Below are 18,162 nucleotides of genomic sequence, written 5' to 3'. Positions count from 1 at the left end.
GGGGTAATATAAGTGTACTTCTCGCCCAAGATCTGGCTTCGGACTGTTCATTAGTCCTGCGTACTGTTTCATGATGGGATTGGAGCTATTGAGGTCTCGGGATTTTACGAACGCTTCTCTAGGTTATACAAATTATCTTGGCGAACAAGGATATATTGTTTATGTTCACCGGATAAATAATATTTTACGGCTCCGGTGCCCTTTGTCTCAGCAAAAAAAGGCGTTATACAGTTTCTCCACAGTTTCAAAATCATGTGCCAATTTCGTTACATAGTTGCAGTTTTTGGTATAAACCTGGTTCCGTTATTTCCGGTTTCCAAATCTTCCTGAAAATGTCAGCTTTGACAAGACAGAAACCATCAAACCTGGACAAAAATCTCGGGAAAGGAAAACCTGAGGTTTGCACATTTTTCCGAAGCTGGTCATTACCCAGTGTGTGTTGGTGTGTCGGTAAATCAAATATTGTAGCTATTCTTGTTCACTGCAAAACACCTTCGAAATACCCTCAGTTTTCGTGTACATTGAAAATGACAGCTCGCAACAAATTAACGGTTGAGTAAGTTACTTGATACACTCCACCGCAATATATTTGTATTATGTTAACTATACGGGGAGTACGGCACTTTACCGGGATCACTTTTTCAGATTAATTAGCGCTTCCTAAAGATCGGCAAGGGTACCTGACCCGTTTCCCTAACTTCATAACCCTCAGGATCGTAGAGGATGCCTTATCCCTAACGCAAAGGATCGTAAACATGGCCAGGGTGCCTAACCCTAACCCCAAACCCTAGCCCTAAGACCCCAAACCTAACCCTAAGGATCATAAACATGGGAAAAGGTGCCTAACACTAAACCCCCAAACCTAACCCTATCGATCATAAACAGGGTAAAGGGTGACTTACACTAACCCCAAACCAAACCCCTAAGGATCGTGAAGGGTACTGCGCCCAGTAAACTGCATTCTAGCCACTATTTGTTAGTCATTCAAATACAGACTCACATCTGTACTATTACACTGTAATTTTCCCCCATCGAGCCATGGTAGAAGCGTAAACAAAAGCTTCGTTTAGGTAGCAAACTTCAGGTACAGATAGTTGTGACCCTGGGTCACCTGGGTCATGTTAATTGATGTGTTTATATTTATATATATAGTACTTTAGTGGCATGATTTTTGTGATAATGTTTCTGACCTTGGATTGAAGGCTTGATGGTAAGATGAGGATTCAAATGCTTGTATTTTTTATAAACATGCAACCTTCTACTTGAAGGAAAACCAAACTCCAACTTATAGTTCTAGTTATCCAGTCAGTGCCATTAGCCCTCATAGTCACCGATTCCATTGAAAACCAGGAGAATCAGCTTGAAATAGCATGTACATATTTGACTGGAATATACTTACCAAAGCTTTCATCTTGCAGTTTGTAGTATGTGTGTATTACGTCCAATATTTCATCTATATTTCCAGCAGTGAAGTTCAAGTACTGTTTTCCAAACAGTGATAATGATTATTTTGTTAGGCAGATTGCATGTAATACTACAAATAAAACTTCTAGTCATCCATGATTTTTAGTGTAAGTCCTTCACATGTATACTTGACATCATTCATTTAAAGCACGGTTGACTTTATTACAAGTATTAATTAGTGGTGGCATCTCTCAGATTACCTACACTATGCAACATAACTAAATAATGTTTACTCCTGCCTCTGCTGAGTTTTTCAAGGGTGTGTGGCAGTCAGTGGCATTTAGTAATTCCCATATTGACGGATACATTCCTTGAACAATAATAAATAATAGCATTTAAGGGTGGTAAATTATGTATGACATGCATTTTCTGTTTATTTATTTGTTGCAGAAGGTACATGAGGCCTCTATGATGAGACTGTTTCATTGGTAGAAATAATCTGTCAATAGCTGTCAATTAGTCCAAAGTGACATAATGTTTATAATATTTAGTAACATCTTCAACTTTAACTTGACATTGGAATCTATGATTTCTGATGAGTTAATGCATTCATTTGATCATTGCATCAACATTCCTTGAAGATAAAATCTGTCAAAAATATAATCTGTCATAATTAAAGTTGTGGAAAGTTGTAGTTCAGTTTCCCCTTGAGTGAGTAACTTGTATGGTGTGACCCATGAAGGTCCCGGAGTAGAATAGGCCTTCAGCAACCCATGCTTGCCGTAAAAGGCGACTGTGCTTGTCGTAAGAGGTGACTAACAGGATCGGGTGGTCAGACTCGCTGACTTGGTTGACACATGTCATCGGTTCTCAATTGCGCAAATCTTTTCTCGTGATGTTGATCACTGGATTGTCTGGTCCAGACTCGATTATTTACAGACCGCTGCCATATTGCTGGAATATTGCTGATTGCGGCGTAAAACTAAACTCACTCACCACTCACTCACTTGTATGATGTACTCAAGCAGGCTTTTGTTGCTATACTTTGACAGCCATTGTATCCCGAGAAGCCAGGAGTGAGTTAGTCCATCTCTCCCTGAATCCATCTCCCAATCCTTCAGTAACCTGCCGCTATGCACTGTGAATGTACATGTGGTCAACAGTGACTACCGAATGTTTGTTTAAACACTACATCATCAAAACTGGTGTGGATACAGAAATCATCTATTTGTGGTTTCATTACCTCTTTACTTAATTATGTTTTGAATGATTGTCAATCAGTCCATGTCTTTAAATTTACCAAGGTAATATTAATGATATCATTTTACTAGACATCCAGGGCAAGATGAAGAATGTAAGCTTTTTATCAGTAGATGATAACAAAGCCATGATTGCACTGTGTATACTTCTGCAGAAGAGACAGAATGTGTGGTGAGAGTATGGTGTCAAGAAAGTAGCATCTGAGTGGAGTCCAGTGACTGGGATGGAAACTTACACCACAACTGTTCTGCCGCCATCTTATATAGTAATATATACTAATATAGGGGTTTGCCAGTCACACCCCATGAGGACATTGACAGTAGATCAGGGCTTATCTGAAAACATTGACAAATGACTCGCTACAATTACGCTAGTTTTAATGTTGGGGAGATTGAGTAACAATGTTTCCAGTGGTCAGCAGACGGTCCTGCTCATCACCATCATTAACTGTATGGGACTGTAGTTCAAAGATGTCAACTACATCCGCCTGTGTAGATACCATCTCAATTGCTTGCATCTGCCACAGGTAGAAGTACTAAGATGAATGTAGTAACCATATGAGACCCTTCCTCTAGTGGCAGTGTCAGAAATGTCTATTTTGACTGCTCTATCTTTCACTGATTGTCTCCCATTCACCCTTGTGTGCACACCCTCACGACCCATCACTTCACTTTCATACACCTGTGTGCCAACACCTTGTTGAATTTTCAAAACAGTTAATTGTTGATGGTACTTTCTGTGCTTGTGCAGACATATTTCAGCATCATTGTCGAGATCTAGTTATGCAGTATGCAGTTAGGCAGTAACTGTGAAGGGATGTTGCTGCATACATATCTATATGCTAACAGATTTGGAGAGGATGTAGATAGTTTTAGTCAAAACCTGATGTTATTTTTGTTTGTTTTGGAAAACACTCAAACTTTTGAAATATCATGAGTTTCAAGCATTATTATGTCTCCTGCTTGTCAACACCAAGCAAGAGGCAACTGTCTAAAAAAACCTGCATCTCTCCTGGCTCCCCTCTCACAGACAGCTCTCACGTTGTAACTTCCTTACATCTTACGTTCAACCAAACTTACACACTGCCATATCCCTCAATCTTATGTCAGTGTATGGCCAGTGATCAGCATCTATAGAAGGTAGGTATGATTGAATTAATCTGTAATTCCTACATTGTATTGTCCTTCCTAACACCCTACCAACAAATGCTCCTTTTGACATTTCCTCGTCCTTTTGATCCATGCCCTTCAGTAGCTAGCACAGTATGCACCAACAACCTGCTGCAGCTGTATATGCATGCAGTGATACAGGGAGCTAGTATGTCAGCATGCACCAACAACAACCTGCAGCTGTATATGCATGCAGTGATACAGAGAGCTAGTATGTCAGCATGCACCAACAACCTGCTGCAGCTGTATATGCATGCAGTGATACAGAGAGCTAGTATGTCAGCATGCACCAACAACCTGCTGCAGCTGTATATGCATGCAGTGATACAGAGAGCTAGTATGTCAGCATGCACCAACAACAACCTGCAGCTGTATATGCATGCAGTGATACAGAGAGCTAGTATGTCAGCATGCACCAACAACAACCTGCAGCTGTATATGCATGCAGTGATACAGAGAGCTAGTATGTCAGCATGCACCAACAACAACCTGCAGCTGTATATGCATGCAGTGATACAGAGAGCTAGTATGTCAGCATGATGATTGATGGTAGCTTTACAAAGTGGTTAAAGCATTTTGTTCATTGTGCCAAAGACCCAGGTTCAGTTCCCCACTTAGATTCAGTGTGTGAAACCCAGTTCAGCATTCTTCTAGCGACAATATTGCTAAAAACACAAACCCATGCTGTCTCCCTCATATTTTATATAAGTAAGATACTGGCATAAATCTTGAACCATCATTCTGATCTCCTTTGATTGAAAAGGCATATTTATGAAATAAAACCGTACTAACTTCCATGTTTTCATGAAGATATGTGGGATAAAGGGACATATGACTGTTCTCACCCTCCAAGCTCTCTTTTTCATATTTCCTTTTTAAACAGTTGTAGTGTGTTTATCCTTTCAGCTCAGTACTGAAGTGCATACTAAATTGTCATGTCTATGAAAATGTAATATTTCTACTATTAATCTGTATCCTGACACATACTAACAGTTAACTCTTTGTCTGGAAGTGTAGTGGAAACTTCTTGTGTTGTGTACAGAGTAATATGTCACCCATGCACACCAGTAGGGCACTCCGAAACCACATAACCAAGGCACTAGATAAGTCACTGTCTTCATTTTTGCAACCCATGAAGGTCCCGAGGTAGAATAAACTGAACTCACTCACTCATACAGTTCCTGCACTCTCTAAGACATGAATTTGACAAGTACCTGTTCTTTGTTCGCTATCCAGAACATCATGGTCAGGAACAGTGCAAGGGTCCCTGGCATTCTCTCACGAATAGAGGGAACTTAAAGCTTCTTTGTTTTCAGACTGCTCAAATCTCTACTTCACATGGTCCATCTTCAGGTAGCAGAAGGCTTAATGGCTATGCAATCTATTCTCCCAGCTAGTTCTACTGATCATGGTAAAAATCTTCAGAATTTGGCAATGATGAAGAATACAAGTCTCAAATTATTTGCAGACAGCTCATTCAACAACAAGGTCAGCAAGCCATCAAAGGGTGACATTTCAACTGTACAACCTGACAGTCTCAATCTAAATATAAAAACAAGAAACATTCCTGGAACTTCAAATGTGCCATCAGATCAGTCAAACCAGTGCCGGCAGAATGAATGAACTTTCAGAAACATTTCAGCGGGTGCCACAGGAGTATAGGTGCATGTCAGTGGATGTGTTTGCAAACTGCAATCAGTAGAACAACCCATATGCACTGTCTCCAACAGGGCAGATTCAGATCTTACACAAGGTCTTGCAAACAAAGAACCTAGTGGCAAAAGCAGACTTCCCAACTGGCCAAATGTAGTTTTATATCCTCCATAATCAAAATAGTGTCCTCAAGCTTCACACTCGAACATAAAAGAAACTTACTCAATTTACAAGGACATTTTCACAAGAACTTCTCCAGCACAAGTAGCTAATTACCTGTGTCACTTGAGAACTATAAGAAGTCTCAAAGTTCTCAGTGTGGGCTGTCATCTGTCTGCAGTTCACTCCTGATCATGGTCTACCCAGGGAACAAATTGCTCTGCTGACAGCCTTGAGATGTGGTAGATCTTCTGCTTCAGACCAAAACAATATTTAAACGTCTTACCAATGATGCTCATGAACCTTTGCAACAGAAGATCTGAAGCTTCTGGCACAGCACCTTCTTCTCTTTCTGGCAATAGCCACAGCAGAGAATGTCCGAGATACATGCACTGGCTCATCTCACGTACAGATAGACATTTTCATATATCAGACTAGCAGCAATCTTAAGATACTGAGAACATCACCTTGAAGGCAAAGATTTGGGCGGTTATCTTTTCCTTCACAGAGGAACTTTACGATGAATGTTCCGGAACATATGTCGCTTTCTTGATGAAAGCGTTTAAATTAAAGCTTACAAGGCAGCAGGTTTGAATCCTCATCAACTAGCTATAGCTCCTCCTCTGCCCTTCATGGCAACTGTTCCATCCCATCTGTTATGGAAGGCTGATTCTGATACTGTTTTCATAAACTACTGTCTCAGAGATTTTACTACTGTAGATGATGCTGGTATTTATCTTTTTGGGTAACTAGTTGTAGCTCAGTGACTAACAGTTCCTGAGACTTAGTTGTACCCCACAGTTCACAAAGGTTCTCAAAACAGATGACATTTGTAGCACTTTTGGGTAGAATCTATGCTATTAGAGGTATAAGTCAAGATAAGGGAACATATGTATATTTTAGGTACTTATCCTGACTCGTACAAAAGATGTGCTTCAGACTGTTAAGTTAAGAAATGGAGAGAGAGACAAGTTGACCATTTTGGTTATGTGGTTCTGATGTGCAGGAGAACGATGATGTCTAGGGATAGGTGTTTCTGCTCTTTAGGAGCATAGGAAAGGAAGTTTCCATTACAGTCTTTAGAAATGAAGAGCTCAGCATGAGTCAGGAATTATTAAATAATAGGGTTGTTTTTAGACAAGAATATGTTGTTATGCCTGTCTGTTTAAGGTGAATATTGCAACCTTTGCATTGCTGTTCTCTGAGATTGTCCAGTATTGCCAGAATAGAGTCTACACTGTGCCTGAGCTCCAGAACAAGTGAGTATATAGAAAGGGGAAGGAAGGCTAAGGTGGACCAGTAGAGTGGGAGGCTACGGTGGACTAGTAGAATGGGAGGCTAAGGTGGACCAGTAGAAGGGGAGGCTAAGGTGGACCAGTAGAGTGGGAGGCTAAGGTGGACCAGTAGAGTGGGAGGCTAAGGTGGACCAGTAGAGTGGGAGGCTAAGGTGGACCAGTAGAAGGGGAGGCTAAGGTGGACCAGTAGAAGGGGAGGCTAAGGTGGATCAGTAGAGTGGGAGGCTAAGGTGGACCAGTAGAGTGGGAGGGTAAGGTGGACCAGTAGAAGGGGAGGCTAAGGTGGACCAGTAGAATGGGAGGCTAAGGTGGACCAGTAGAGTGGGAGGCTAAGGTGGACCAGTAGAGTGGGAGGCTAAGGTGGACCAGTAGAGTGGGAGGCTAAGGTGGACCAGTAGAGTGGGAGGGTAATGTGGACCAGTAGAGCGGGAGGCTAAGGTGGATCAGTAGAGTGGGAGGCTAAGGTGGACCAGTAGAGTGGGAGGGTAATGTGGACCAGTAGAGCGGGAGGCTAAGGTGGACCAGTAGAGTGGGAGGCTAAGGTGGACCAGTAGAGTGGGAGGTTAGTGTGAACCAGTAGAGCGGGAGGTTAAGGTGGACCAGTAGAGTGGGAGGTTAAAGTGAACCAGTAGAGCGGGAGGCTAAGGTGGACCAGTAGAGCGGGAGGCTAAGGTGGACCAGTAGAGTGGGAGGCTAAGGTGGATCAGTAGAGTGGGAGGCTAAGGTGGACCAGTAGAGCGGGAGGTTAAGGTGGACCAGTAGAGTGGGAGGTTAAAGTGAACCAGTAGAGCGGGAGGTTAAGGTGGACCAGTAGAGCGGGAGGCTAAGGTGGACCAGTAGAATGGGAGGCTAAGGTGGATCAGTAGAGCGGGAGGCTAAGGTGGACCAGTAGAGTGGGAGGCTAAGGTGGACCAGTAGAGCGGGAGGCTAAGGTGGACCAGTAGAGTGGGAGGCTAAGGTGGATCAGTAGAGTGGGAGGCTAAGGTGGACCAGTAGAGTGGGAGGTTAAGGTGGACCAGTAGAGTGGGAGGTTAAAGTGAACCAGTAGAGCGGGAGGTTAAGGTGGACCAGTAGAGCGGGAGGCTAAGGTGGACCAGTAGAGTGGGAGGCTAAGGTGGACCAGTAGAGCGGGAGGCTAAGGTGGACCAGTAGAGTGGGAGGCTAAGGTGGACCAGTAGAGTGGGAGGCTAAGGTGGACCAGTAGAGTGGGAGGCTAAGGTGGACCAGTAGAAGGAGAGGCTAAGGTGGACCAGTAGAGCGGGAGGGTAATGTGGACCAGTAGAGCGGGAGGCTAAGGTGGACCAGTAGAGTGGGAGGCTAAGGTGGACCAGTAGAGTGGGAGGCTAATGTGGACCAGTAGAGCGGGAGGCTAAGGTGGACCAGTAGAGCGGGAGGCTAAGGTGGACCAGTAGAGTGGGAGGCTAAGGTGGACCAGTACAGTGGGAGGCTAAGGTGGACCAGTAGCGTGGGAGGCTAAGGTGGACCAGTAGAGTGGGAGGGTAATGTGGACCAGTAGAGTGGGAGGCTAAGGTGGACCAGTAGAGTGGGAGGCTAAGGTGGACCAGTAAAGCGGGAGGCTAAGGTGGACCAGTAGAGTGGGAGGCTAAGGTGGACCAGTAGAGTGGGAGGCTAAGGTGGACCAGTAGAAGGGGAGGCTAAGGTGGACCAGTAGAGTGGGAGGGTAATGTGGACCAGTAGAGTGGGAGGCTAAGGTGGACCAGTAGAGTGGGAGGGTAATGTGGACCAGTAGAGTGGGAGGCTAAGGTGGACCAGTAGAGTGGGAGGCTAAGGTGGACCAGTAGAGTGGGAGGCTAAGGTGGACCAGTAGAGTGGGAGGGTAATGTGGACCAGTAGAGTGGGAGGGTAAGGTGGACCAGTAGAGCGGGAGGCTAAGGTGGACCAGTAGAGCGGGAGGCTAAGGTGGACCAGTAGAGTGGGAGGGTAATGTGGACCAGTAGAGTGGGAGGCTAAGGTGGACCAGTAGAGCGGGAGGCTAAGGTGGACCAGTAGAGCGGGAGGCTAAGGTGGACCAGTAGAGTGGGAGGCTAAGGTGGACCAGTAGAAGGGGAAGCTAAGGTGGACCAGTAGAGTGGGAGGGTAATGTGGACCAGTAGAGTGGAAGGGTAAGGTGGACCAGTAGAGTGGGAGGCTAAGGTGGACCAGTAGAGTGGGAGGTTAAGGTGGACCAGTAGAGTGGGAGGTTAAAGTGAACCAGTAGAGTGGGAGGGTAATGTGGACCAGTAGAGTGGGAGGGTAATGTGGACCAGTAGAGTGGGAGGCTAAGGTGGACCAGTAGAGTGGGAGGCTAAGGTGGACCAGTAGAGTGGGAGGCTAAGGTGGACCAGTAGAGTGGGTGGGTAATGTGGACCAGTAGAGTGGGAGGCTAAGGTGGACCAGTAGAGCGGGAGGCTAAGGTGGACCAGTAGAGCGGGAGGCTAAGGTGGACCAGTAGAGTGGGAGGCTAAGGTGAACCAGTAGAGCAGGAGGTTAGTAAAGTTGGTCACCAAACTTGTTTTCTCCTGCACAGGCTGGCTGAGTTAGGTCAACATGTTGGATCCCACCTGCTTGACGTCCTGTTTCTTCGAGAAAAGGGGTTCAAGCGTGAAATTAAGCTGTTACAGATGCTCATCTTCATCAAATCCAATGTCTGGAAGGTCAGTCCATGTCAACAGTCAGCAAGCACCATCAAACAAATGTTGCTGCAGTGAGTCCTATGTGTGACAGGTATAACTAGACAACAACTCCATACCACAATATTAATTGTTCAAAAGAGAAGGCACAAGGTCAATACAATAAGATGGAGGTATATTGTTCAAAATAGAAGGCAAAAGGTCAGTCGAATAAGAGGGAGGTAAATTTCAAAATGTATTCTTAGAATCTATATCTCTGCAGCCTGCCCAAAAGCAAGACCTCCTGTGAAGGGAGTTGTCTGTTGGTGAGACAGGTTGGGGTGGGCTAGGCAACATGACTAACAGGAGGTGTGCAGATAATCATAGGATTCTGTCTTACAGATGATGATGTTTGCAATATTCAGCATATGGCAGAATGTGGGTTGTAGTATTTTGGTGTGGGGCAGTGTCAGACTGTCAAACTCATGGTACTATTGTGAATGGACGTATATATATTTAGCAGAATGTTCTGAACTCTGTCAATCTTAACATTTAGTCAGCAGAAATGTGAAGTGCAAGAAAACTTGATGACCTCTCTGATCATCTGATTATCTTTCACATGAAGTCATGCCTTGCCTGCCCACTACCATTTCTCCAATAGAGCTGGAGATGTACTCCACAGACCCAACAGATTCCAGGGTAACCCTGGAGGCATAGTGAGCAGTCCTATGCAACTGTACCAACAATACAGATGTCCAGCACACTACCCACCTTTATCTACACACCCAGCATTTATCATCATTACACATTTCACCAGTTCCCTAATTGTTTGGCAGTAGTACATCAATATCATTGTCTTCAGCTCGTTTTATGTAATCAGTTTATTCATTTGTTGCAGACTTTGTTTGGAAAGGAGGCTGACAAACTAGAACATGCAAATGACGATGAGAGAACATGTATCCTTATGCTTTTGCAGGGTTTTGTCATTGATGAATAAGAAAATACCACAAAAACAACTTCATGGTATCAGAGTATATGTGAAGAAATGTTTGGTCCTGTACATTGATGTAGAGACTGATCAGTGTTTTGTTTCGCAATAATCACATTTTGAATCCCATCATAATCACTTGCTCATTCCTTAATACTGGAACAGATTATATAATAGAAAAAGAGTCTATGGTGAACAAGTTCATATCAGTACCTAAAGATAAAGGTAATTATGTTGCACATTTAGATGTGAGTACCTGAAGATGAATGTAATTATGTGGCACAGGTCCATGTCAAATTTTGGTAAAAGTGTTGCACAGTTTCATCTTAAGGAAAAAGGTAACTGTGTTGCACCCTTTATGTCATAGATAAAAGTAGCTATGATCATAGCTTCATGACAGTACCTGAAGGAAAAGGTGACTATGTTGCACAGTCTCATAGAGAGACTGGTCCTGAAAAGTGTGTGTTGTTCAGAGAGCCATGGATCTGACTGTGACTGGCCGTCCAGAGAGCCATGGATCTGACTGTGACTGGTTGTCCAGAGAGCCATGGATCTGACTGTGACTGGTGCTGACAAGTGTGTGTTATCCAGAGAGCGATGGATCTGACTGACTGGTGCTGACAAGTGTGTGTTGTCCAGAGAGCCATTGATCTCACTGTGACTGGTTGTCCAGTGAGGCACGGATCTGACTGGGACTGTGCTGACAAGTGTCTGTTGTTCAGAGAGCCATGGATCTGACTGTGACTGTACTGACAAGTGTGTGTGATAGTGTGTTGTCCAGAGAGTCCTAGGTCTCACTGTGACTTTGTGTTGTAGGCAACCTGAACTGTGCAGCATTTACAGCAGGGATCCTAGAAGCAGTGTTAAATGGAGCAAACTTTGTAAGTAGTTCCGTTTTCATGTATTGATCAAATAGTAGTTACCATTTGTAGAACATGTTGAGTATAGGATGTGATACAATGGGCATTTTGTGTTTTTTACTCTTAAAATGCTTTCAGTGTCTTGATGGATAAGTTTTTTTATGGGATCCAAAGTCACTAATGCTGTTTTCAGATGTGACAAAGTGTCATTTCTGTCATGTGGCTCCCTGTTTCAGCCTGCCAAGGTGACTGTCCACTGGCACAAAGGGACCACCTTTATGATCAAACTGGATGAATCTGTTATAGCCCGGGATAAGCACATTGACGGCAGGTGAAGATGGAGGAGTCCATCAGGGTGACACAGTCCAGACTGTGTGAGAGCTGCAGTTACATGGGGATGTGGTTGCTCAACAGATCTACTCTAACACCATGAAGCAAAAACATTCTCTGACTTGGGATGAGGGTGAAGAGTCTGGACAAACAACTACAAAAACTACCATAGAGGGCTGGGTACCAGAAATGTTTGTCATCATGTTGGATAAATGGATACAAATAATCATATAATGTGTAATTTCTTAAATTAAACCTTCAAATGTATGATATGTTATGTGTGTGTCACTTAGCTGAACAAGAAATTGTCCCTTTGTTGCACATTTGAGTTGCCAACATATGTTATTGGCCCACCTTTAGAAAAGAGCACCACAAACTTTACAAATATGTCATATCATTTTACATAATGGTACATGATTTTGTTCAAAAGCACATTCTCAAAACAATGCATAGCAACACAGTTATGGAGCTCAGTCACTGTGAATAAGCTGAACAACAGCCACATCACATAGCTAACAGCTGTCACTAAGCTGAACAGCTACCATATCACATAGCTGAACAACTGTCACTAAGCTGAACAGCTACCACATCACATAGCTAACAGCTGTCACTAAGCGGAACACCTACCATGTCACATAGCTGAACAACTGTCACTAAGCTGAACAGCTACCACATCACATAGCTAACAGCTGTCACTAAGCTGAACAGCTACCATGTCACATAGCTGAACAACTGACACTAAGCTGAACAGCTACCATGTCACATAACTAACAGCTGTCACTAAGCTGAACAGCTACCACATCACATAGCTAACAGCTGTCACTAAGCTGAACAGCTACCACATCACATAGCTGAACAACTGTCACTAACCTGAACAGTTACCATGTCACATAGCTGAACAACTGTCACTAAGCTGAACAGCTACCATATCACATAGCTAACAACTGTCACTAAGCGGAACACCTACCATGTCACATAGCTGAACAACTGTCACTAAGCTGAACAGCTACCATGTCACATATCTAACAGTTGTCACTAAGCTGAACAGCTACCAAGTCACATAGCTAACAGCTGTCACTTAGCAGAACAGCTACCATGTCACATAGCTGAACAACTGTCTCTAAGCTGAACAGCTACCACATCACATAGCTGAACAACTGTCTCTAAGCTGAACAGCTACCATGTCACATAGATAACAGCTGTCACAAAGCGGAACAGCTACAATGTCACATAGCTAACAGCTGTCACTAAGCTGAACAGCTACCATGTCACATAGCTGAACAACTGTCACTAAGCTGAACAGCTACCACATCACATAGCTAACAGCTGTCACTAAGCTGAACAGCTACCACATCACATAGCTGAACAGCTGTCACTAAGCTGAACAGCTACCATATCACATAGCTGAACAGCTGTCACTAAGCTGAACAGCTACCACATCACATAGCTAACAGCTGTCACTAAGCTGAACAGCTACCACATCACATAGCTGAACAGCTGTCACTAAGCTGAACAGCTACCATATCACATAGCTAACAGCTGTCACTAAGCTGAACAGCTACCACATCACATAGCTAACAGCTGTCACTAAGCGGAACAGCTACCACATCACATAGCTGAACAGCTGTCACTAAGCTGAACAGCTACCATATCACATAGCTAACAGCTGTCACTAAGCTGAACAGCTACCACATCACATAGCTGAACAGCTGTCACTAAGCTGAACAGCTACCATGTCACATAGATAACAGCTGTCACAAAGCTGAACAGCTACAATGTCACATAGCTAACAGCTGTCACTAAGCTGAACAGCTACCATGTCACATAGCTGAACAACTGTCACTAAGCTGAACAGCTACCACATCACATAGCTAACAGCTGTCACTAAGCTGAACAGCTACCATGTCACATAGCTGAACAACTCTCACTATGCTGAACAGCTACCACATCACATAGTTGAACAACTTTTTACACTTGCCTAACCAACTGAGATGGGCTTGATCCAGCATCAAGCTGTTGTTAGACCATTGTCTTTCCCAGTTAACCCCCTGGATGCCGAGTTTTTTTTCAGGCGCACATTTTCATAAGGTTTGAAAAGTGAACGTTGTGCGAGATTTGCGCTCGCGTGGTCCTGGATCTGCGTACGGCTATAAAATTGCACAGACATGTAGAATATTTAATTTCCTATCCGTTGGTATAAATATAACTGCGGCTACCTCAGGGGTTTGAGAAATAGACACTGCTAAAAGTTGTCCAAAACTTTTGTGTGTGTTCAAAAACAGTAAATTTCTCAGTTTTTAGTCGTGCACCAATAAAAGCACTCTGCTACGATTTTTTTTAATTTGGCATCTTTACGGAAAGTGTGAGCGAAGAAAATACAGCTTGATATCTGAACGACATAAGTGTATATGAAATGGATGTATGTGCTAATGCATAACGTCATACTCACAAAATCAAAAATGACCCGCAATAAATGTCAGAAATCGATTTTCTACTATGACGTTAAACGTCGATAGAGAGGTCATGCACGTTTAAAGATAAGGGGGCATAACCCAGCTATGGTTTACATTAGGTCAATGTAACTCCGATCACATGAAGAGAATTTGCTGTGGATATGGACAGTATATTTCCGTGATGTTTTGTTCACAGTGAACCAAACTATTCCAATACAAATTTCCCCAATGTGAGAGAATACCTTTTGGTAGTTTCACAATTTGTAAGAAAAGATGCAAATGTACTACATCAAAAAGCAGGCAGTGGCGATTTGGATGTCCCTGTCCGATACATATTTTAGTTCTTAGATTCCCATATTCTCCTGTTTGTGTATATGTATTTTTATTAATTTTCCATCATTATTAACGGAGTAACAGCCACATTTTCAAACGTAATGAAATAAATGAAAATAATGCGACATTTTAGTTGACGTCACGGCATGTTTTGTGCATTTTGTGACGTCGGAAAAAGACTACTCTGGTTGCTGATTAGTATACATCTAACCTAATTTCTACTCAATGTGTAAAAGATCTCGGCTTCTGTGTCAGAATTCAACACTTTTTACATATCTTATTGTGAGCAACACGCGCACCTGCCTAGCATCAATTTAGCGTAAATGAAAATTTCACAACACCTGAATATTCATTGAGTATTCATTAAGGAAAAAGACTTTTCTTCTCATGATTATGAAATCAATTCCCTTCATAAGTATGCAATGAAAGGTACAAAGAGATCGCTTTTTCAGTAAAGAAGTATTAGAAAATGGACGTAAAGCTTGTCCTAATTAAGACTTGACCTGATTTATATCTTTTTAACAATTTCCGTATAAATATTGTTTGAGTTAGACATTCTGCCAACAGATATATTTTAATCGCATTTGAATTGACTTTATTATCGAAAAACAATGGTAATGAATCATGAAACGTTTTGACAAACTCGCACCTGTTCAATTAATATTCATAATAGTTTTGTCTATAAAAACGACACAAACCAATACAATGAAGAAGACAATTCCTTTAAATAGTAGTATGTGTGCCCCTACATTTGATAAAATGTACAAATCATTTTCATTAATATTATCCGTTTTACTTATAAGTTGGAAGTAAATAGCTGTTTATTAACCTGTTCATATGAAACTGCAATATTTGTCCGAACGTATTGGATATTGCACATCACGGGAACTAAAGCACATGTTGCAGTAATGGCTACGTGTGATCTTCCCGGGCAACACTTGTGTAGAGGCTTAACCCCCTGGATGCCGAGGTTTTTTTGTCAAGCGCACATTTTCGTAAGTTTTGAAAAGTGAACGTTGTGCGAGATTGCGCTCGCGTGGTACTGGATCTGCGTACGGCTATAAAATTGCACAGAAATGTAGAATATTTAATTTCACATCAGTTGGTATAAATATATATGCGGCTACCTCAGGGGTCTGAGAAATAGACACTGCTAAAAGTTGTCCAAAACTTTTGTGTGTGTTGAAAAACAGTAAATTTCTCCGTTTTTTATCGTGCACCAATAAAAGCACTCTGCTACGGTTTTTTTTAATTTGGCATCTTTACGGAAAGTGTGAGCGAAGAAAATACAGCTTGATATCTGAACGAAATAACTGTATATGAAATGGATGTATGTACTAATGCATAACGTCATAATCACAAAATCAAAAATGACCTGCAATAAATGTCAAAAATCGATTTTCTACCATGACGTCAAACGTCGACACAGTATTCATGCACGTTTAAAGATAAGGGGGCATAACTCAGCTATGGTTTACATTAGGTCAATGTAATTCAGATCACATGAAGAGAATTTGCTGTGGATACCGACAGTATATTTCCGTGATGTTTTGTTCACAAAGAACCAAACTATTCCAATACAAAGTTCCCCAATGTGAGAGGATACCGTTTGGTAGATTCACAATTTGTAAGATAAGATGCCAGTGTACTACATCAAAAAGCAGGTAATAGCGATTTGGATGTCCCTATCCAATACATATTTTAGTTCTTAGATTCCCATATTCTCCTGTTTGTGTAGATGTGTTTTTATTAATTTTGCATCATTATTAACGAAGTAACAGCCACAATTTCAAATGTAATGAAATAACTGAAAATAATGCGACATTTTAGTTGACGTCACGGCATGTTTCGTGCATTTTGTGACGTCGGAAAAAGACAACTCTGGTTGCTGATTAGTATATATCTAACCTAATTTCCACTCAATGTGTAAAAGATCTCGGCTTCTGTGTCAGAATTCAACACTTTTTAGACAAAATATAAAATGAATGGTTTTATCACTGAAATAGTGCCCTGAACATATCAACAATTACACGGTTCTACTACATATCTTATTGTGAGCAACACGCGCACCTGCCTAGCATCAATTTAGCATAAATGAAAATTTCACAATACCTGATTATTCATTGAATATTCATTTAGGAAATAGACTTTTCTTCTCATAATTATGAAATCAATTCCATCATAAGTATGCAATGAAAGGTACAAAGAGATCGCTTTTTCAGTACAGAAGTATTAGGATATGGACGTAAGGTTTGTCCAAATTAAGACATGACCTGGTTTATATATTTTTAACAATTTTCGTATAAATATTGTTTGAGTTAGATATTATGCCATCAGATATATTTTAATCGAATTTGAATTGACTTTATTATCGAGAAAAATGATAATGAATCATGAAACGTTTTTGACAAACTCGCACCTGGTCAGTTAATATTCATAATTGTTTTGTCTATAAAAACGACATAAACCAATACAATGAACAAGACAATTCCTTTAGATAGTAGTATGTGCGCCCCTACATTTCATAAAATGTGCAAATCATTTTCATTAATATTATCCGTTTTACTTATAAGTTGGAATTAAATCGCTGTTTATTAACTTGTTCATATGAAACTGCAATATTTGTCCCAACGTATTGAATATTGCACATCACGGGAACTAAAGCACATGTTGCAGTAAAGGCTACGTGTGATCTTCCAACACTTGTGTAGAGGCTTAAAATGTGGTATAGTACACTTACTGAGTCAATTTCCCATGTAAGTATTATTCAAACAATCAAAAGCTTTCAAAGAATAAAAACGCATACCTTATATCCACATATGATATGGTGTTGAACATGGATATATGTAGATAATGAAATCAGTTTCATGAAAAAATATCTGAACGATATGCAAAATATACATCACAATACTAAAGATGCAATCGGAATGGCTTGGGCATTGTGTTTACTCTTGTTCAACCGCCCTTCACCTCAAGAAATTGCCTAATATGTGCAACAATGTTGACGTGTGACATCACTACCGATGACCGATTTCTTTCAAAGTGGCGGCTTCGCTGAGAAGGGTACACAGGAATTTGCGAGGACATTTTGCTTGATTCAGGGATCTTTTGTATATAAATGTGACATGTAAGTAATCAGAATTATTCTGACTATCTGTGTATTGTTATATGTTTTTGTCGTTTACATTGTAAATGACGGAAGAAGCCAGAAATGCCGATAAGTACCGTTGTCGTTCTGCGTGATTTTGCGTCAGTCATGGAGTCACGCTGCACTAAAAGTTTGACAGTTTCTTATGAATTACCAAATTATTTCATTGCATCTGTTTTCAGTTTGCTTTTTCTTGCTACGATACTCTTCCCCCGAATATACTAAAAGTATTGAGCCATTGTAAGCAATGATTAGACGTCTGGATGTTGGAAAATCTCCGAAAATGCTACGCAGTGTAAAATTGGAATTTTTCTTTGTTTACAGTGCAGTCAAGCGCTGTCTTTCGAGCACAGCGTTCGTTTTCTTACAAAGTATGTTTCGTTTCGTTTTGTCTAGACAGTTGGTATTGGTGACAAAGACCTTTTGTAATTTGATTCTAAGATGCTTGGGGAATTCAATGATGCATTTGTCGCAGCTAACTATGAAGAATACATGATGCAA

General features: G+C 41.6%; 1 protein-coding gene across 1 annotated transcript; it reads left to right on the top strand.

The window, feature by feature from the left end:
* The first annotated feature begins 282 nt into the window (after positions 1–282).
* Positions 283–11,994, top strand: LOC137291525 (trafficking protein particle complex subunit 5-like). The gene is made up of 7 exons (XM_067822888.1): positions 283–398; positions 6,816–6,904; positions 9,468–9,594; positions 10,448–10,505; positions 10,703–10,762; positions 11,354–11,418; positions 11,634–11,994. Exons 1-7 carry the CDS (start codon positions 333–335, stop codon positions 11,730–11,732), a joined length of 564 nt encoding a protein of 187 aa, XP_067678989.1. The 5' UTR covers positions 283–332; the 3' UTR covers positions 11,733–11,994.
* Positions 11,995–18,162: the final 6,168 nt, after the last annotated feature.

Source organism: Haliotis asinina, chromosome 7 (assembly GCF_037392515.1).
Source record: "Haliotis asinina isolate JCU_RB_2024 chromosome 7, JCU_Hal_asi_v2, whole genome shotgun sequence".
NCBI lineage: Eukaryota > Metazoa > Mollusca > Gastropoda > Lepetellida > Haliotidae > Haliotis > Haliotis asinina.
This window is presented reverse-complemented; position numbering and strand designations above follow the sequence as displayed.

Bases quoted from the DNA above. Each gene is read 5' to 3' on its own strand.
- LOC137291525 (XM_067822888.1), top strand. From the start codon at position 333: ATGTCAGCTTTGACAAGACAGAAACCATCAAACCTGGACAAAAATCTC. The intron at 9,595-10,447 runs GTCAGTCCATGT...CATTTGTTGCAG, and splicing joins TCAAATCCAATGTCTGGAAG to ACTTTGTTTGGAAAGGAGGC. The intron at 10,763-11,353 runs GTAATTATGTTG...TTTGTGTTGTAG, and splicing joins ATCAGTACCTAAAGATAAAG to GCAACCTGAACTGTGCAGCA.